This window comes from Macrobrachium nipponense, chromosome 15 (assembly GCF_015104395.2).
Source record: "Macrobrachium nipponense isolate FS-2020 chromosome 15, ASM1510439v2, whole genome shotgun sequence".
Classification (NCBI taxonomy): Eukaryota; Metazoa; Arthropoda; class Malacostraca; order Decapoda; family Palaemonidae; genus Macrobrachium; species Macrobrachium nipponense.
This window is the reverse complement of record NC_087208.1, coordinates 24,914,413-24,937,078: the sequence shown is the minus strand read 5'-3', so window position 1 is coordinate 24,937,078 and position 22,666 is coordinate 24,914,413. Positions and strand designations below refer to the sequence as shown.

General features: G+C 36.2%; 1 protein-coding gene across 3 annotated transcripts in view; it reads left to right on the top strand.

Moving 5' to 3' along the window:
- The window catches only part of LOC135227041 (uncharacterized), a 147,890-nt gene that overhangs the window by 102,468 nt on the left and 22,756 nt on the right, over window positions 1-22,666 (top strand). For all 3 annotated transcript variants that reach the window (XM_064266834.1, XM_064266832.1, XM_064266833.1), the window contains exons 9-13: window positions 5,786-5,888; window positions 6,891-7,068; window positions 7,186-7,283; window positions 14,918-15,032; window positions 20,732-20,850. In XM_064266834.1, coding sequence (XP_064122904.1) covers window positions 5,786-5,888; window positions 6,891-7,068; window positions 7,186-7,283; window positions 14,918-15,032; window positions 20,732-20,850 — 613 coding nt within the window. The remainder of the gene's footprint in view (window positions 1-5,785; window positions 5,889-6,890; window positions 7,069-7,185; window positions 7,284-14,917; window positions 15,033-20,731; window positions 20,851-22,666) is intronic.

Genomic DNA, 22,666 nt, shown 5'->3' with positions numbered 1-22,666 from the left:
ATCAATTGCCACTGAGATATAAAATGTTCTGCAGAGATAATTTTGTTCTGGAGTAAAACAGTCTACCTTTACTATTTAGAAATTACAAGGGAAGTACAATTTAATATCATAATATTTGAATATTTCAAAACCCATATAATCCATCACAGAAACAATAGTGTGAACCAGGTCCTAACAATAGAAGGTACAGTCAGCCCACGTACAATCGGTGTAGTTTCTTAATTCATTGTTCGTTATGGAAATATTGCTATATGCAGGTGCCAGATTATTTATTTAATAATATTTCCTTTCAAAGATGTTATACTTGAAATAAGTTAAATTAGAATTGAGTATATATATTTAATATATCAAAGATAATTATTTGCAAAGTAAAAAAAATATATAACCATGGGTTATATATTTTCCTTACTTCATGGCAGGAATAGCATAAGCATTTGGAAGTTGACTTTTACTGCCACTCGAGTCATGACCCAACGTATCGCACCGTACTGGGGTATTGTCAGTTCGTCACCTACACCTGATAATACATTAAGCCTGTCAATGTTCTTTAATAGTAAAGTTTGATTCAGCTATTTTTGTCCTTTGATCATCAATAAATAATTTGCATGACATTTATTAGGCATAAATTTGACTTCTGATTTTGACACCTGATTAGGCCTAGGTCTATTTTCAGCAGCATACTCTCTCAGATACCTAATGTGTATTAGCATTTAAATTGACAATATCTATACTAATCTGCTTTATTTGATTATTCCCATTATTCATTTTTATTGGCCTTGCTCTCCTTTTTTTTTCTTATCCCATTATTGCTGAATATAATTTACTCAGATCTAGCTATCTCATGTCAAAAAGCAATCATAAGAAATCAATCAAATACAATTTAGTATTTTTTTTATCTAATTCTTTGCATTTCATCCTGTTTCATCTGGACACTGAAAGCTGTGGGTGCCAAAGCTGACGAAAACATTAAGTACGTTAAGAAAGGCTTTCTTGGGTTAATCTTTCTGTAGCTATTCATTTCTTCTAAATAGAAATGAATTAAAATTAGTTTCACATGTATGTAAACCTACTGCTATAAGCATATTATAAGCAGCTGAAAGGATTGGAAATATGGAAGGCAATTTTCTTGTTTAAGTCTATTTCAGATGTTTTTACAGTAAAAACCTACTGCTGTAATCAGGGGTTTTTAACAGCTGCAACAATCACACAGGGTGTAACACGAGTGTATGCAAATATTTTGGGGATTAAAAGAAAAAGTAATTTTCAGCAGAAAATGTTCTATAAACATATGCTATGCATATTAAGGCTTCATCTGTCAGCGAGGGGAATTGTAAAATAACCATTATCATTAGTGCTGCTTTCATGTGATGGGGGGGGGGGGGGGGGGGAGCGGTGGTGGTATACAGGAGGAGGATAGAGGGATTAGGCTGATGTGAATAAAGTATATCCCAATGAAATGTATTAGTATTTAGTTTTTGAAGAAAAAATGGAGACATCATCGAATCTGTTTCCCTCCCTATCAATGGTATTCACTGGACATTGATAAATAAAAACAAAAAAGAAAAGTAAGCCTAACTGAATTTTATATGGATAACTTGGTGCTCTCTTCTAATCAGGGAGCCCAGTCGCCATTCATTATCAATTCTATTAAGGAAATTATGAATTCAGGGGGGTTGCCTTTACGGGAGTGGGGTTCTAATTGTCCTGCTTTGTTATCTACTCTTGATGAAGATGAAAAGGTAGCTTCTTCTGAAATTAAGATTTTAGGATATATTTATGACTCTAACCAGGATACCTTACAATTAAAGGTTAAGCAATTGAACAAGGGTGCTTCCTCAAAGCGTCAGATTTTGTCAGCTTTGTCTTCTGTCTTTGACCCTATTGGCATATTTGCACCTATAATGCTGCAGGGCAAGCTTATTATTCGTAAGTTGTGCTAGCAAGTTTCGAACTGGGATGAAACAGCAAGTGCTGAAATTGCTAAGTTATGGAGTAAATTTTGCAGTTCTTACAGTGAGGTTAGTCAAGCTTCTTTTTCCAGACAAACTTATAAAACTGATGCTCCTATCAAGCTGTTTTTGTTTGCAGATGCTTCGAAGGAAGCTTATGGTTGTGCAATGTATGCTGTGCAAGGTGGTCATAGTTCCCTGATATTTGCTAAGACTAAGGTTAGCCCTATTAAGGAGAAAACTCTCCCGACTTTAGAACTTTTGGCTGCTCAATTAGCTTTGAAGTGTTTTGATACTATTTTTGAAAATAATCTATTAAATTGTACTAAAATTGAAAGCATAACTCTTTTTATAGATAGCCAAGTAGTTCTTAGTTGGAGTCTTACTAATAGGGCTCCTAAGAGAAACACTTTTGTGAATAATAGGTTGAAGGAAATTTCTAATCTGTTAGATAGGATTTCTGATAGATTTTGTAGTTTCATTAGCGTATATTCCTTCATCTAGCAATCAGGCTGATTTACTTACTAAACCTTGTACTTGTAAGCATTTTCTTGAAAATTTCAGTCTTTGGATCAAAGGGCCTTCTTGGTTAAATTCTCCTGACGAGTGGCCTAAGGGTCTTTTGGTTTGTATTTCTGATAATGTGAAGGGTGACTTCATTTCTCCTGTAATGTTTCCTAAAAAGGAACCTCTTGTAAATATTAGTAATTTTTCTAGTTTTTCTAGACTTATAAGTGTAGTTTCTAAGGCATTTACTGTTGTATATAAGTTTAGGAAAATTCAAGCTGACCCTGTTGAGGCAGCTTCTAATTACCTTCTAAGGTTAATGCAAGAGGAAGCTTTTCCTCTTGAATTATCTTATCTAAAGAGTAGAAATTCTTTAGTTGAAGTTCCACCTTTAGTTAGGCAGTTTAATTTGTTTCTGGATGATAATGGTATAATGCGAACTAAAGGTCGGATTGACAAAAACATTACTTTAAAATTTGATATTGTCAATCCTATTCTTGTGGATAAGAAGCATCATTTGACCCAGTTGTTGATTTATTATATCCATTGTAAGTCTATGCGTATGGGTTTGCAATCCACTCTTAGTTTTTTGCGCATGCATGGTTTGTGGATTGTGAAGGCTATAGGCAAGCAGTTTTGTCTGTCCTTAAGGATTGTATTGTATGCAAGCGTTATAATGCTAGCACAGTGAAGTATCCCTCTCCTTCTTCGCCTCCTTCCAGGGTTAATTTGAGTGTGCCTTTTGCTCATACTGGTGTGGATTATACAGGCCACTTATGGTTGAGGGAGAAAAATGGAGAAAAATTTAAGGTGTACATTCTTATTTTCACTTGTTTCAATACAAGAGCAATACATTTGGAAGTTGTCCAGTCTATGTCAACCTCGGAATTTATATTAGCTTTCATTAGATTTTCTAATAGGTTTGGTGTTCCTGTTGCTGTTTATTCAGATAATGCCAAGTCCTTTGTTCAGGCTGGTAATATAATTGAACAGTTACTTACTTCTTCTGAGTTTGAGGAGAAGTTTAGGGTCGCTTCAATTTCTCATAAGAGTATCCCTGTGTACCCAGCGTGGTACGGTGCTGTTTGGGAAAGATTAATTAAAACAGTTAAGCATTGCCTTTTTAAAACTCTTGGTAGATTTACTCCTTCATTTTCTGAATTTGTCACTTTCCTCTCTGACATTCAGAAAATTTTGAATAATAAGCCTTTAACTTATAGATCTTGTGAAAATGAGATAGATATAATTTCTCCTAATCATTTTTTGGTTGGCAGATTTATTCCTTCATTAATGTTTGGTGATTCTGAACAAGTTCCTGAGTGGGAGTATGGTGAGGAGGATGAGTATTCTTCTCTCCTTGCTCGTACTTTGGAAACTAGGGATGGACTTTATGAAAGCTTTAAGGAAAGGTGGCTTTCTGAATATGTAGTAAGTTTGAAAGAAAAGGATAGATCTTCTTTTCATCCTCCAAGAAAATGGGAAAAAGGGGAAATTGCTCTTTAAATTACCTTCCAAATCTAGAACTTATTGGCCATTGGTTAGAATTGTTGAAACATTCAGTGATAACGAAGGTGTTGTACGTACTGTTCGTATTGTTAAGCCTGATAAAAGTGAAAGTGAAATTAATGTTAGTTTTTTAATACCTTTAGAATTATATTCTGAACTTAATGATCCTAATTTATATGTTCAAATTGAAGAACAAGAAGAAAATGTTAGTGAGTTGGATACAGATGAAATACCTGACACTGGAACAGCTTTGCCCAATGAAACATCTACTAGGCCTACCCGTAGTACTGCTCTTGCCTCCAGAAACCTAAGAGGTTTCTGGAGGTTTAGCTCGGGAGGGTAGATTGTAAACAAGGGTTTGTTTTTGTTTTATAAAAGTTGTCTTTGGTTGTGGAGTTAATCTGTCAAAATGGTTCTTTGTGTAACCACTTTTCTTTTGTTGGTTGGAGAAGATATAGAAATAGTTGATTGGAGAATGGTAATTTCATTCGTGTGAGAATAGTCGAATTGACTAGTTCGTTTGTTTCTTACTTTTTGTCCCCATTTTTGGTGTTCGTTTATGGATGGAAAGTAAACTGAATGATTGCTGTTTGTTAATATTAAATGTAAATTCTTAACTTTCCCCTTTTTGTATTCTAATTGAATCAATTAATTTAATGTTAAATGTATTCCTTATAAGGAAACAGTTTTGCTTTCCCGTCTTTATATTTCAACATTGTTTGAGAGTTTCGGACAAAGTGAAAGAAAATGGAGTTGTTGACAGTTTTTGATCCGACAAGGAGAAGAGTCTTGTGGTACCTGTCGGACAGAAGAACGGGTGTTCTTTTTCTGCCGTAAAGAGTGAATTAAGGATTTAAAATTAGAAGTTAAGAAGAAATTGTTCTGGAAGATGGTGCAGGTAAGTTGAAATATAAAGACTTGCTTTATAATTGATTTGAGTTAGATAATTCTAACACTATTGACCATGTTACACATACATAGTTTGATGTCAGGCAGAAAATGTTCTGTCAGTCAGTCCAAGTTACTTTTGGTTATGTAGCAGCACATCTAAACATGAAATTGGAATGAGGTGGATAAGCTTGCCAAGAAAGTGAGAGGAGAATCACTTCCACATAGATATGCCATCTTATGTCAAGACCTTTTACCAAGTACCTGTACATAGTACTAATAAGGCACTATGTAGATGATACTGATGAGAATGAGACCAGAAGAGATGCAACTCTAAAGTTATAACAATACTCCATGGTGGAGGGAAATGGTTCTTAGTGGTCTGAAGATTGGGCACAGGTCTCATAGTTTCTTGATAGCTTGTGCTCACCAGGTTTTTTTGCAGATCGTAATTGTTTGTTTCCTCCTTTAACTGCAAGGCATTTATTGATCAAATGTCCCAGCCTTTTGGATGAGTGAGATTGATTTCTCCCCTAGGTTGGTGTTTAGCATCAATGATCTAGACTAGGCAGGTCACGATGCCAGGTGGTACCCCAATTACTTACTCGTGATAGCCAAAATACCTCTCCTTGCACCTTCCCAAATCCTCCTTTATCACTGCCACCATTCTCCTAGACTCTCTGTTGGTTTATGAGCTCAGGTGTCATGAGTACAATGCATGTGCATTTGAGTGGCATTTGGCTCTAGTGATTTTTACATTGACAGTGGCCAAATCTTAGTACATCACACTTTTCTTGTTTTAAAGTATTGGGGAATGTGAGGAAAAATATATCATCTTATATTTTTCTTAAAGCTTGTCTAATATCACCACCATATCTACAAAGTCATTAAGTTTTTATGCAATCTCCCATTAAATATATACATTTTATTTTCAGGTACTATGTTGCAGAAGGAGTAAGGTTACACTCACAAGAGACTTGGCGCCAGGTGGCAGGTTCAGATGGAAGAAGCCTGGTTGAAAAGTACATCGATTCAGTGGTTAGTTACATTTTTGTGTTCTTTTTTTTAGATTTTATTCACTCTTAACCAAACTGCCAGTGTGATAGCATTGATTCTGGCATATTTATTGTAGCTAATCATTATTGGAAGTGTTTGTTATAGTGCATATGTTTTCCTGTGGAACTTTAAACTTTGCTGTGTTTTGATTAATTTATCAGTTTTACTGTGATATATCATTGCAAAATTGATCATTATTTTCTTTTACATACTGTCCTTATATGTAATGTGTATGATGTAAAGGATTTGTAATATCAAAGTAAAACAATTGTTAGAAGTAAATTTAGCCCATGTATGATCAAAGGAATTTGAACATACAGTAATCCATCTCTAGTAGGCTTTTCCTATATTAAATCTTAAAATATAATATGTGCTTGCTGTAGTTCAGAAGGCACTAGCCTTAAGTGCACAATATTCATGAGGATGACTTGCACACTGGCAGATCGTTATATCCATTAGTCAGCAAGTCGAGCTTAATGTATGTAAAGTGACTTGTTTGTGCTGATTAGCTAAGTAATTTCCAGGGTTTGGTTGTATAGTGAGAACAATTTGTATGACTCCATAGGGTTCAGATAAAATAACATTTTATTCAATATCTGAGCCAAAGCCGTCCAATAAAACAAAGACATTTATGTAACCTTCTTTAGGAAAGTTACTAATTTAATATTTTGCTTATTTGAGCATAATTATTTCAACAGGCATGTAGTGTTGTCAGTGTGTACATTGCGCATAGCCTGTAGATGACTGACATAAATTTCTTGTTACATTGCTATCCTTAGGATATTAAGGAAATTGTGATTATGTCACTGACATGTAATGACATTTGAATTAAGTGGATAATGACATTTATAGTAAATTTCCACCATTTTTTTACCTCCTGAGGACTGACACCATGCCAGAGCAGAAAAATAGGAACTTTTGTGTAGCATCATCTCAGAAATTTTATTCATTGGTGTTCCTGTAGTAATTTATGAAATATTTCAGGTTACATATTATATAGAGGCAACAGGAGCTGATAACCATGCAGTCAGAGAAGCTGCTTGTGCATGTATAGCTGAATTGGCTCTCAAGATTGCCAAGGACGCTGTAAGAAAGCATGTACCTGATTTATTGCAGACTCTCACTATTTGTTTTAATGATGATTCCTGGCCTGTGCGGGATGGTGAGTAAAAGTAACGGTGTTTATTTTATGTAATAACTTGAATCTTTTGCTGTATTCTTTTATGTAAAGGAATCAGAACTCATTTATTTAGAACAATTTTGCTCTTACATTTTCCAGCTGCTTGTGTAGCATGTGGCAGTTTTATACTCTGTTTTCCTGATGAAGCAAAAAATTCCATGGAGTTGCTGTATCCTCTTTTCTTCACCAACTTAGAGGTAATGTAAAATTATGATCATATACATTGTGCAAAATAGATATGCTATGCAGTAGTATTTGTGTTAGTTTTCACTTCGGTGATTATGGTAATTCATTTTCTTTATCATCTTTTTTCCCCTCAGCAGTTTATCCAGTATTTCATGGACAACTAAGTAATGATTTTTGAGATACTTGACTTTATAGCCAGTACTGAAATTAGTTGGCCATGAAGTATTCCCAGACAAGTCTTCTCTGCCGGGGAAAAAGGATAAGTAAGAAAATGAATCACCATAATCACTGAAGTGAAAATAACCTGAAGAATGTGGCATAGTCTGTAGGACTTATTTTCTTGTTGGCCGATTGCAAGGCAATATGCTTAGGCTAGGTTATACTTGAAGGAAAAGTTGCTAAATAGTGAATTCTGTTACAGCATATGGAGGTTTTACTGTGTATGGTAAAATTTATTATTAGAATATACAGTGGGGCCTCGCTTAGTCACGGATCAGCAATCACGGATTCAGTTAATCACGGGTTTTCCTTGGACCACTTCTCAGTCTATATCACTGATATGAATCCCTGGTAGGCTAAGCCTTGTCCGGTTCCGATAACCAACAAATGCATGAACAGATTCACATTATGATATTAAATATTAACTGACAATAAAGGTAATAAAACCATTCTCACCTTATATATTATTGGCATATCTTCATAATATGTAGCCTATTCATGGAATAATCCCACATCATTGACATCAACTTGTAGTTGAGCGGCCAGCAGAAATGTAAACATTGAGTTACACTTAACAACACCTTTGTCATTCTTAACCTTTTAGAAATGTTAATAGTATTATTGTAATTACAGTAGTAATAACATTTAGGAAAACATTAATTTTCAATTCGAACTTCTTTATTGTTTTGGTATAACGTAATCAAACACGGCAGTCATACAAACGATAATTGTCATAGATTATCGTTATTGTTTGTTTGCGCCCCCCCCCCCCCCTCGGCGACGAAGCTTAAACGTAATAAAACCATTTTACCTTATGTATTATTGTCATAATTATATTCATAATAAACCGCATATCTTATATATTATTGGCATATCTTCATAATAAAAAGCTTCTTCAAGGAATAATTCCTTGGGGAATGCATTTTTCAAAAGACAAAAATACACTATATGTTTACAGCATGCAACGATTACTTTAGTTTGATGTGATTACATTAATATTATAGTATGGTACTCTAAGCAGTACAGTAACTATTTATGTTTAATCATAAATGTATATTCATTCACGAAAAAAATACGTATGACCACCGTGACGTCACCAAACCTAGTCTCGTTCGTACACAATATGATAGTGGTTACACCGTTCTACAAACTACCGATGTATTTTTACTTAAGTATCCTCTAAATTCTGTCATAAATCACTTACTTTTTTGTGGAGCCCAAATACTACGTATATCCCGGAAAATGAACAAAATCACGAATTTTATCATAGAGCAAGATTCACTAATTACTGTGTTTTCTTCTTCTTTTCATAACTAATATGGATTTTTAGGATACACTCATTTACAAATGTTCAAATACTATGAATGTAAATAGCAAAGTCTCTCTCTCTCTCTCTCTCTCTCTCTCTCTCTCTCTCTCTCTCTCTCTCTCTCTCTCTCTCTCTCTCTTCTCTCTTCTCTCTCTCTCTCTCTCTTTTATCACTTGCAGAAAAAAACTATAATACTGATCTATTATTATCGTAATAAAAGAACAAAAAGGTCTTTTATTCTTTCTGTGATTTACAAAACTGCTTCAATACAACTTTTATAGTTGACTCAATGATTATCACATTATAACAGTATACAAGAGAATATCTTATCACTATCCATGTTTCATTTCTTATCACCATAAAAATATTTCAAATACAAATTTCATTATGTATTTCTCGAGCTAAACTAGTAACAGTACGCTCGTCCTAAGCTGGTCTCTCAAGCTATTCAACAGTTACTCTCATCCCAAGCTCTCTCTCTCTCTCTCTCTCTCTCTCTCTCTCTCTCTCTCTCTCTCTTTCTTTTATCACTTGCAGAAAAAACTATAATACTGATCTATTATTATCGTAAGAAAAGAACAAAAAGGTCTTTTATTCTTTCTGTGATTTACGAAACTGCTTCAATACAACTTTCATAGTTGACTCAATGATTATCACATTATAACAGTATACAAGAGAATATCTTATCACTATCCATGTTTCATTTCTTATCACCATAAAAATATTTCAAATACAAATTTCATTATGTATTTCTCGAGCTAAGCTAGTATCAGTACGCTAGTCCTAAGCTGGTCTCTCAAGCTATTCAACAGTTACTCTCATCCCAAGCTGCTCTCTCTCTCTCTCTCTCTCTCTCTCTCTCTCTCTCTCTCTCTCTCTCTCTCTCTCTCTCGCTCTCTTCTCTCTCTCTCTTCTCTCAATGAAATATGAATTACTGAATACCATAAACTATTATGTACAAAGTTAAAGATAATAATTCCACTAATAAAATAATTTCTTTTGGCAACTAAATTGTTTTCCAAAATAATTCTTTCGGTAATAAACGTCCATCAGCTGATTCTAAACGTAAACAAAAGACAAAACTAGATTTTTATTGCTGTATTTTGCTGTTTATACATTAATATTATAGTGGGTGCTGTAATCTTTACAGTAAATATCATGTTTTTTTTTATCATAAATATTGTTACATTCACAAAATAGATATAGTACTATGACTTTTAGTTTGGTGCAGCAGCCAAATCATGAAAATGGACAGGAATTGTTAGGTAATATACTTTTGTTTGCTGATCTGATGAAGGGGAAATTGAAGATAGGAAAGAATAACTTTGAAACTGTCTTGAATTTAGTTTAAGGTGATAGTTGAAGACATATTTGGTGCTTGAACTAAAGTAGGCAGTTATAAACATTGAAATAGTGGTCTTGGGTGGGTTAATTATTAAAGTAGGCAGTTTAAAGCAATTTTTAGGGGGGGTATCAGGATAACACGGGTATTTACTTATCACGGGGGGTTCTGGGCCCTATCCCCCGTGATTATCGAGGCCCTACTGTAGTACCATAAAAGGAAAGTTAAAAGGTTAATAATTCACACTTGTTCATATGCGGAACAAACCTTCAGTCTTAACAATAAAATAAATCTTCTGGTGCCAACTGGAAACCGGTTAAAAACACTCAAAGATTGTATATGCAAGGAATCTGTGGGCATCTGGCATCTAAAGCGTAGAAGAGGTGGAGAGTGGTCGCCAACCATGCTTGAACCCTGTTATGCATGTACGTAGTCTTTTTTTTAACTGCCTTGGAGAGTGGATGTTTGCTTTTGCTCTCCTCCTCCCAAGCCAGTTTTTAGATAGCCTATGATTCCTTCCTGCTTTTTTGTGTTTATGAGTTTGTGTGCATTTGTATGCTTTGGATGCATCATGGATTCCTCCATTGGATCTAAGAAGCCTAAGGGCTCATCAGAGCTTATGTTCCAGCCTTCCAGGTTTCCCGTGCTCATGCTTCCTAGCGTCCACTTTGACTGACCCCCATACAACTTGCAGTAGGTATCATGCTAATTTTTGTAATGTAACCAGTCCATACCTAGAGTATCATTCCTGGCCTGTTGTGCAATGGAAGAACTTTTATAAGAAGAGGGAGAATCGTAGGATGTCTACGCATCCATCTTGGAAAGGATTCGCCCTTCCTCAAGTGGATGCTGCTGCTTCTCCTTCTGCCAGACTTTTTCTTTCTGCATCCTCATCTATTGATGCCTTGTCTCCTTCCTTTTCTTCCATTGATTCATCTTTGGAATTATTGGGAGTTGCTCAGGGTGATATTTTGATAAATGCTGCCCCCTCTCTCTCGGGAGGAGAAGTCCCTTCTGTGAGAGAGGAGGCACTATCATCTTGTTCCTGTGTTTCAGAGATGATTTGCACAAGATGGCGCATGTGTGGGCTTCCTTAGGCCAAAGGGTCCCCTCCTTACCTTCCAGCTATGGCTTCCCCAGCAGTCCCCCCCCCCCCCCCATCCCTCCTCCTGGCCTCCATTACTTTGGGTTATGTGTACTGCCACCTAGTGAGACACCTTCGTTAACTATGCCCCATCCTAGGTCGCCCTTTATCTCACCGTCAGCGATGTCACTCCCAGTGTCATCTCTGCCTGTGACATCAGTATCAGTGACATCACACTCCCTACCTGTTGCTATGATGTCACATCCAGCTTCTTCTATAATGTCACCCCAGACAGTTGCCAATCCTTTGGAGGTTTTCATGCAGGCTGTGATAGACAAACTGGACTCTGTTTTTCTGTTTTTCAAAAGAAGTACTGTGGTACCTTGAAGAGGAAATGCAGTAGATCACCATCTTCGTCATCTTTGTTGCTATTGTCTCCATTGCCTTTGCACCCCATCCTCATTCTCAAGTTAGTTGTTGGAGGATTGAGGACTGTCGCTTCGCCTTCTGGGAGCTTGAGAACTGTGTAGTCTCCTTCCCCACACAGACGTGAATCTCCTCTTCAGGTACGTGGACGTGATCTTCTCTCACGTTCACGTGCCTGTGGAAGATAATCTTCACCCTTCATAGAAGTCTCTTGATTATTCTACGTCTCCTCAACCTGTTCAAGTTCAACATATGGATAACAAGGCTCCGACCAAGAAGTCGAAGGGGTGCTCCTTCAGGTTAGAAGTCCAGTTGCTTTGAGACCTTCAAGATGTTCTTCGTTAACCTTTCAAGAGGCTTCTACCATAGAGTTGACTGCCTCTTCTCCCTTTCAGACTGTCTCTTGGCTGGACTTGTGGTCATCGGCAATGGCTAGGATAACATCGTCCCATTCTGCAAGAGGATCTGTTGGCCCTTTTTCCATCAGATTACTTCAATTTAGTGCAGAGGCCATTTTGTATCTGGGACATCTGAACTAATTTGTGGGCTAACTTGCTCCTAATTAGAAGGGACACAGCCCTTTCTAAAATGGCTCGTTCTGTAGACACGGATTCCTTGTTGTCTCTATGGAATGGAGATCTTTTAGAATCCCAACTTTTTCTACCTAGAGATCAGTTGGAGGCTGCGGTAGACAGATGGTGGATGGACAACAATGATCGTCTTGTCCAGCAGCCGGTCACTAAGTCAAGAGCTCATTCTCGACCTCCAGCTTCAAGGCAGAGTAGGGAGTCGCCTCCCAGAAAGTCTTCAAAGCCGTCGACTTCCATTAGGGCCTCTCAGCCAGCGCCTACTCCAAAGAAGCAGCCGCAGAAGCATAGAAAGTGCAGGGGCAGGTCAGGTCGTCAATAGAGAGAGCGCTGCTCCCTGCCCATTGCCATGGATGGGGGGGATGCCTTGCAAGCCACTGGGCCAAGTGGCAGTTGCACAGAGTGGAAATGTGGCTAGTAGATGTCCTTCGGGTAGGGTATCTACTTCTGTCGAAGATGATGGACAATGGGGCGCAGTGGAAAAGGTAGATCATCCTTCCCTGGGGTTCTACATTCGAGTCTTCCTGGTACCGAAGGCGACTGGCGATTGGAGGCCAGTGATAGACCTTCCAGCACTGAACCACTTTTATCAAGAAGACAAGGTTAAAAATAGAGACACCTTGGACAGTCTTGGCAGCCATGAGGGAGAGAATAACTTCATGATGTCATTAGATTTGAAGGATGCCTACTTCCAGATTCCAATCCACCCTTCGTCCAGGAAATTCCTCTGCTTCAGTCTGGGGAACAGGTTTTCCAGTTCAAGGTCCTTTGCTTCAGCTTGACAACAGCTCTGCAAGTGTTGACAAGGGTCTTTACCCTAGTGTCAACATGGGCCTGCGCTCAGGTGATTCGCCTGTTGAGATATCTCGATGATTAGCTGGGCTTGGCAAATTCCAGGGGAAAACTGGTTCAGGACAAGGACTGTCTTCTCCAGTTTTGTCAGAGCCTAGGCTTTATGGTAACTAGTATAATTAAGATGGGCTGTCAAAGATATGAATTGAGTCTTGTTCAGTACAGAACTTAGGTCTTCTTTAATTTAAGAGACATATGCCACATCTCATGTACTTCCTAAATGCATACGTAGCCATTTTATGTATAAATTCATCAACAAAAAGCATTACCATGAATAAAGTACTGTACATACTATCACATGAGCCATGCATCTGATGTTTAGGCCATTATCTTACGACGCTCCTGATTGGCTGTTGATAAGCCAATCACAGGGCTGGAAACACTCAGTCTCGCTCGAGAGTTCACAAAGGCAGGATGTATGTTCTGACTTCTCTTTCAAAATTTATAACTTGCATAACACCTCAGTTTTACCTGCAGAAAAGGAGTGTTTCCGAATTTCTTCACTGAACGTCTTCAAGCCAATGATTTAAGGATTATAATGATATAAGAATTATGTGCCTCAGTCAACTTAATGCAAAAATGTTTATGGTGAAATAAACATAAAATCCTTAATATAGAATATATTCTTTCATTCCTTACATGAGACTACAGTACATTCATCATTTATCATCTTGTGTTTCATACAGTTTTGTAGCTTACATGTCATGGAAGACAATGCCACCAAAACAATTATAGGTAGGGCTATCAATATGAAAATACATAACAAGCAAAAGATTAAGAATATTAATCTCTCTTATCTTCGTGTAGTCAAGTGTTGCTCACGTGATCACTCGATGAAGTCATCATCATGATCACGACTCCGGGATAGAAGTCTTATGGGAGAAAAAGAATATTATGACTTCACTATCGTCACAATCATTATCTCTATCACCCTTTCATATCCTATAATAGAAATCTCTACAAAAAATTGTTACTTGGATATTGATACCTTATGGAGGAAATTTATTCATCCCATTGATTTTTCTTTCCTACAATCAGTCCTCCTATATCCCTCTCATTATTGATTTATGTATATATTACAATTTTCTTCATAACTTTATATATCATAATACTTAAATAACTGGCTTGAAGATGTTTAGTGATGAAATTCGGAAACACTCCTTCTCTGTAGGTAAAACTGAGGTGTAATGAAGTTGTAAATTTTGAAAGAGAGGCCGAATCATACATCCTGCCTATGTGAACTCTCGAGCCAGACTGAGAGTTTCCAGCCCTGTGATTGGCTTATCAACACCTAATCAGGAGTGTTGTAAGGGAATGGCCTAGACATCAGATGCATGGCTCATGTGAATCTACTATAGTACTATATGGTTTCTAAAAACAATAAACAAGATAGGTATCATATCATTAATAGCATACAGAGGTCTAGAGAAACTAATCATTTAATATAATAATTATTAGCATCCTGTTTGCCCCCTTACATACAGTGTAACAGTATCATTTACATTGATGTCAGTCCCTAGATAACTTGCAACCTCCAATGCTTTTAAGAATGACTTGTATAAAATAGGTTTATTTTTAGACAATGAAATGAAAGTTTATAATTATTAACTAAAATCTGCAATAAGAGATATTAATTTGACACTAATTTCTTCTTGTATACTACTAACTAATACTATGACTGTAGATCTTCTGGTTTTATATGAAAGGCAAGGACCATAATAGTTAGTTGTCATTTAAGTGAATTTATAACTACTGACATTATTTACCTGTACTTACCTGCAGTTAATAGAATGACCCCTTGTTCATTATCTAATTTTTATTTCTAGGATAGCATTCCATCAGTACGACAGGGTGCAGCAATAGCTATTGCTAATATAGTGAGGGCTTATGGAAAAGAAGTTTTACCTATGATCTTCGAAAAGATGAGAGAAGCATTTAAAGGTAAGCCTTTTAAATGTTGAGGAACTTGATGCATACAAAAGATATAGATTTAAATCCCTTACAGATTCATTCAAGAACAAGTTGCTACAGGTTATACAAATCTAATAAAATGTACTTTATATAAGTAACTTACCAAGTAATTACACTGCAGTAAGTTCTACGTACTTACAGGGCAGCTTCAATTTAAAATTTTGCAGGTAACACGTCAACTGTTTGTGTAGGTGACTAGGTCCACCCCCAGTGGGAGTATATCAGGAATTACTAGCATATGACGTCAATCTGTTCCTCACTGGATGGGTGGTTTTTGCGCTTGGCTGCCAATCCGGTGGTCCAAAGTTCGATTCCTGGCTCTCCCAACGCGGAATCAGAGGAATTTATTTCTGGTGATAGAAATTTATTTCTCGATATAATGTGGTTTGGATCCCACAATAAGCTGTAGGTCCCGTTGCTAGGTGACCAATAGGCTCCTAGCCACGTAAAAATATCTAGGAGAGCTGTTAATCAGCTCAGTGGTCTGGTAAAACTAAGATATACTTAACCCTTAAACGCCGAAGGGGTATAATAAAAATCGTCTCCCGTATGCCGAGGGGGTCTTGGAGTGAGTGCCGAAGCAGAAAAAATATTTTTTTCAAAAAATCACAGCGCACTTAGTTTTCAAGATTAAGAGTTCATTTTTGGCTCCTTTTTTGTCATTGCCTGAAGTTTAGTATACAACCATCAGAAATGAAGAAAAATATCATTATCATATATAAATAATGCGATATATGATAGCGCAAAAACAAAATTTCATATATAATTGTATTCAAATCACGCTGTGAGCAAAACGGTTAAAGCTAACAAGTTAATTTTTTTTGTATTGTACACTAAATTGCGATCATTTTGGTATATAACACATTGTAAAACGATCAAAGCAACACAGAGAAAATATTATCACAAAATGATGCATGAATTCGTAACTCACGGACGTAAAAAAAATGTTTTTTTCAAAAACTCACCATAAATCTAAATATTGTTCTAGAGACTTCCAATTTGTTTCAAAATGAAGATAAATGATTGAATATTACTATACTGTAAGAGTTTTAGCTTACAATTGCAGTTTTCGACCATTTCGGACGAGCTAAAGTTAACCGAATGTCGAATTTTTTTGATAAATTTTTTTTATATGCAAATATTTCGAAAATGAGAAAAGCTACAACCTTCAATTATTTTTTTTTGTATTGTACATGAAATTGCAAACATTTTTACATATAAAACTCAATGAAATGCCTAATATGAAATGGAGCAAATATTCCGAGAATGCGACGTACACATTTCGGAGATTTGCGGCGGAGAATCCGCGTGCGGGGGGAAGGAAAGTTTTTTTTTTTTTAAATCCATCATAAATCTAAATATTGTGCTAGAGACTTCAAACTTGTTTCAAAATGAAGATAAATGACTGAATATTACTAGACTGCCTAAGAGTTTTAAGCTTTACAATTGCGTTTTTTTGACCATTTCGGTAGAGTCAAAGTTGACCGAACATGGTTTTTTTTCTATTTATCGTGATTTATATGCAAATATTTCAAAAATGAGAAAAGCTACAACCTTCAATTATTTTTTTGTTGTATTCTACATGAAATTGTGCACATTTTCATATATAAAACTTTATGTAACGGCTATTTTGAAATGGTGCAAACATTATGACAATCGCACGTATCATTTTTTCAGAAGAGTTACCGCACGGACATAACAAAAATTTTTTTTTTTTTTCATAAATTCACCATAAATCGAAATATTGTGCTACAGACTTCCAATTTGTTGCAAAATGAAGGTAAATGATTGAATTTTACTAGAATATAAGAGTTTTAGCTTACAATTGCATTTTTTGACCATTTCAGTAGAGTCAAAGTTGACCGAAGGTTGAAATTTTGGCACTTGTCGTTATTTATATGAAAATATTTCAAAACTGATAAAAGCTACAACCATGGGTTGTTTTTAGTTGTATTGTGCATGAAATTGCGCACATTTCCATATATAAAACTTTACGTAATGGCTAATTTAAAATGGTGCAAACATTACAACAATCGCATGTATGATTTTTTCGGAAGAGTTACCGCGCTGACATAAGGAAAAAGTTTTTTTCATAAATTCACCATAAATCGAAATATTGTGCTAGAGACTTCCAATTTGTTGCAAAATGAAGGTAAATGATTGAATATTACTAAAATATGAGTTTTAGCTTACAATTGCGTTTTTCGACCATTTCGGTAGAGTCAAAGTTGACCGAAGGTTGAAATTTTGGCACTTATCGTTATTTATATGAAAATATTTCAAAACTGATAAAAGCTACAATCATGAGTATTTTATTGTTGTATTCTACATGAAATTGCGCACATTTTCATATATAATACTCCATGTAACGGCTAATTTAAAATGGTGCAAAAATTATGTCAAAGTGACAAAATAATTTCTGAGATGTGTCACTGATACTTTTTAGTGCGATAAGAAAGAAATTCGCGCTTGCGCGCCTGTGTAACAATTGTAAACAAAACACCTTGATCCGTGAACTCCCAGCATCCCCCAAGGCGCGTGATTCAAAAGTTTACGGCTGGTAGGCCTATAAGTATTTTTCTGAGAATTTAAAAAAAAAAAAATTCTATGTCGATGTAAAATACGTCCAATCGGCACCCGACAGACAATTTATCTCGACGTAAAATACGTCCAATAGGCGTTTAAGGGTTAATCTGTTCCTGCCATTCTCGGAGTAAACACCTAGTAATAGTGGTAGTCTTATTCATTATTTTCCGGTTATATAACTGGATGCCGGTGTGCACAACCACTCGAACATGTTTTAGTAACCTCCAGGATATATCAACAGAATTTTGCCCTGGATGTAATCTATTGGGCCAATCTTTTTTTTTTTACACTAGGCTTGTGAGCTGCCAGTAATGTAGTTCTGCCCTATAGGTAATCCTCGTATGTTACGCCATTCCTTAGGCTGAAAACTTTTACATTATGTTTTGATTACCAGGTCTGGATCATTTGCAAGCCTTTGGTATATACTTTTGCATTAAAATTAATGTTTGAATGGTGTTTTTCGGGCATAAGCACTCACATGCCACTATTAGTAATTGCCTTAGAAGTAATCTTGAATGTTTCATCATTCTTTTAGGCTAAAAGCTAGGTAAAGCCTTTGTCTTTTTTGCCTAGGCTGCTTGCGAGCTGCCGACATAGTTTTGCCCTAAAAAGTAATTCTTGTTTCTTACATCATTCCTGTAGGCCAAAGTTTTACATCAAATGTTGTTTTCAGGCACACTTCTATCCATAAATAATTGCCATAAAAGTGATTCTTGTCCTGGATGGCAGATTACCACTTTTTATCTATGTGGATCTAGAATTAGGAGTATCGAACCATGCTTAATCCAAGTTTAAGTACAGAGACCTGATTCTTTATTCTCTTAATCATAACGACGTCTCAAGGAAGAAGGAAACGCAGTTGCTCCTTTACCCTTATAAATTTTAACCAGGAATTAACTTCCTTGACTTCCAGCTACAATCTGGCACCTGCTATGGCTACAAGCACCCACCAGCTCCTGATCTATTATCTATCCTGGCACCAGATAAGTCAGGCAACAACTCTAGTCTGATTCCAGCTCACCCTACAGGCATCCAAGATCACTCACCCACTCAGTAGAAGGTATGAGCTTTTGGTCTAGTTGGAGCTATTATGTATTACATGAGCAAAAACTGAAGTTCAGACGATCAAATGAACCCCTCTTCACCCTTTGACATAGATTATATGGCCCTTCATCCTGAAGTGAACGTTCATTTCTGAAGCACCCTCAGACTCAGGAGAACATTTTTGCCTTCTTGTAAGTTTAAGCTAAAGACATCAGAGCTTCATCTAAACCCCAGCTCTCCTGGCATCAGCCACAGTTTGGCACCAACTTTAGAGCGTTTATTCTCAAACAACTAGCTCGTCTCGCACCCAGCTCACCATGCGCCCTGTTTGTTTAGCTCCAGTTCGTGCTCCAAGCACCCGCCAGTTCCCACGAGCGCCTGTTTAACTCCCATGAGCTCCTGCCAGCCCTGAGATAGCTCAACTAGCACCCAGCTCTTCTGGCTCCAGCTACAGCCTGTCTCCAGTTCATTCTCCAAGCATCCATAACCACTCTCCAGCTTTGTGGGAGAAATAGTAGATCTTTGTCCAGTTGGATTTTCAGAGAAACTTCTACACATTGTGAGAGGACAAGATTCCTTTCTATCCACTGACTAGAACATATTGTCCCTCACCTTAGTGGACTTTTGATTTGAGGCACACACAGATTTAGGAAAGCATTTTCCCTAGTTTTAAGTGAAGCTAAGGACATCACATGTCCTATTTTCAATCTACTGGAAGTGTAAATTCGATCTTCGTTTCTCTGTAAATTTAATGGAAGTTGAAAACTTTTAAATTTCCAGTACCATGTTTTTGCTGTTTCTAAGTCTGATATGAGGTGCTTTTAAACCCTGCATTTACATCGTGTGTAGAATTCTGAGTGACCTAGAGGCCCAGGTCTCTGCAGCTCATGAGAGGCAAGTGAAAGTTGTAACAAAATTTTACCTGTACTGACTCGTCACAAATCAGTGCCTAATGCCTGTAAAGCCTTATTCCATTCCTTTAAATAACTAGATTTTATATAAAATAAAGGTAGACCAGCTGAATAAAGTTTGTCTTAAACCTGAAAGGGATCTTATGGAGGACTGTTTCAACAGACAGCTACAGGCAATAAACACCTGTGCTAGTACATGTACTAATTGAAGAAATCTTTTTAAAAAATGATCAGGAGCAAGTTAGATAAAATAAGAGTTGTTTGTAAGTTGAATGAGATTAGTAGTAGTAGTCTGACAGTTTAACCCTTAATGGACAGATTCCCTCATATGAGTAGCAATAACAGGTTTTGGGTGGTGTACGGATTCACTCATGGGGAGTATCAATATTACGAGCCATTGATTTCGAGGAATCAGGAGGGAAAGAGTTTCCATTACTTCTATAGCCCATAAATTCGCTAATGGCAACTTTTCAGATTAGCTCAGATCAGTGTTTGGCAGCTCATGAGTTAGTTGTGATCTTGACTTCAAGGCAGCATGTTGAGTTTCTCTTCCTCCCATGATGTCTAATTTTTTACTATAGTATGTCAGTTATAATTGTAATTTTGCAAAGAAATATTAGAAAAAACAATTAACATCCCAAAAAGTTACTACATCTTCAATCTCTAAATATATGTCAATATTTTACAAATATCCTCAGAATTTGTTACTGATTTTAGTTCTTATATATGTTTTGATGTTGTGTGAGCTGTAATTATAATTTTACAAAATGAAATATTTTAAACTGTTTACTAGAAAAAAAAACATGTAAAACTTGGTAAAATATACAATTGTCTAAAAAGAGGGCCCATAAGGGGTTGTAAATAGTCTTTTACAACTTGTGGGAGGTAGAGAGAATTTCTTAGAATTTTTTTCTTACACCATGTGCATTTGCATATCTTCCTCTTCCCATTGATGTGATTTTTTCTTAAATTGGCAGACCTCAAAGTTTCCCCAGCCTTGGGTGCTACATACATTTATTTTAGCCCTGTTCTTAAGGGTTAATGTTCTGTAATGTTAATAGATTTTGTGATTACCCTGCTAACGGTTCATGATATATGTCTCATGGTTATAAAACTTTTCAATTCTAGGTGTAGAGAATCAGCCATCTGAGTGCGAGCGTTATGGTGATCTGGAAAGTGGTGGTGCTACATATGGTGTTGTTAAGCGGAAAAGAGATAATGATATGGATCTTCACACCAACAAACAAGTAAGGATTTATATTATAAAAAAAAATGTTATGTTTAGTTCATGCATTTAAATATATTTTTTAACTAAGTAGTGTCCAAAAAGAGAAAAAATGTTTGGCTTACTCAATATTTGCTTCATCAGCATATGAAAATTAAATGCTATGCAAGTAAAGTGGGCCATAGATGATCCAATATGCTTGTCCAGCACCATTTATAATCATGCCATTTGGGTGTGTATGTGAGCACATGAAAGCAGATCCCACATGCTTGATGAAGATTAAACAAGTTTGATTTTCCCTCTTCATACAAGAGGTTTGTTATGCATGCTCAATCATTTGTGCTGTTGCCTGTCCTGCACATTCAGTTGAGATGCTCAATCGTTTGTGCTGTTGCTTGTCACGCACACTCAGTTGAGTAGCTACAGTCATGATGAGCGGGTCTCCCGAATCACATGAATTTTGGCGGTAGTTTATTGAACTGTATAAAGAGTTCCCTGCTCTTTGGAAGATAAAGAGTGACGAATATAAAAATAAAACTCTAAGGCAGGGATGTTATGAGAAATTAGTAGAAAAAATCAAAGAAAACAATCCATCAGCTACCAAGCTCACTGTCTCAAGAAAGAGTAATTCTTTCCATACTTGCTATAGGCAAGAATCAAACAGAGTTCTAAGTAGTGAAAGTCTGGAGCAGGCACAAACAAAATATGTGTACCCAGTCTGTGGTATATTTTGAGGACCATTTCCTACGAGATCAGGAAGTACAAGAAGAAGGAATCTCCACTTTAGATAGCTAGGAAGAGAATGAAAATGCATCTGTAAGTTTTGAGGTTTATTTATTCCTTAGCCTATTAGTAATCCTTCTTTTACTATTTTATTACATGTTTCAATATACTAAATTCACTACTTATCATATTTCTCTGTCATATCCTATGTCTACTGTAAGTCTTGGCAAGCATTAATAGCCTAGGTTCATTGTTATTATACTTTTGTTGGCTGTTTTGCCTAGTACAAATTAAATTATGATTAAGTCTATATGAAACTTTGAATGCATATTTGTTAAAGATGGTTCTCAAAATTACACTTAGATATAAGCCAGAAAAATTGTGCTTAAAACTAAAGTTAATTTTGGCAAACAAGCCTATATAAAACTGGCCAAGTGACTAAAGTTAGTGCAAAATAGACCCAAGTCTGACAACTGCGTTTGCATGTAGCTTTTTATTTGTAGTAAGTTTACCGCCACAGAACAGCACCAATTACTAAAGTAATGGCAATAGCTATTTCTTACTTCCTTTGCTGAGGATGATGCATTTCAGACATTAGTTGGTTCTAATGAAAATAGTTGCTTCCCTCTTCCTCCGATTACCCTAACATTTTCATCTTCAGCCCCTTCTAAATAGAGGGTAGTACAGTTTTTCTGGCGTAAATAGTTATGTAAATAGCAACAGGCTAAAATAATTACCGATACTTTTTCTGGGCACATGTTTATGGCATTCTGAATAATTTGGAACCTGGTCACCAATATGCCAAAGGCATTTTCAACAGTCCGGCGAGCTCTTGATAACCGGTAATTGATTATTTCCTCTTTTTTTCCTTCAACATTATTCCTGCAGTGATACAAAGGGGAAATGTCACTGGTGGGAACACACCTACACCAGTTAATCTTATGGAGCTTTTCACAATGATCCCCAGTATCGATTTTAAATTGATGAGGCATTCTTAACAGTAGGTCTGATATTATATATATTATTATAGTAGATTTATTCTATACATATTATTTATTATATAATATTAATGTATTTAGATTCTATATTATAATTATAATATAATATATTAATTA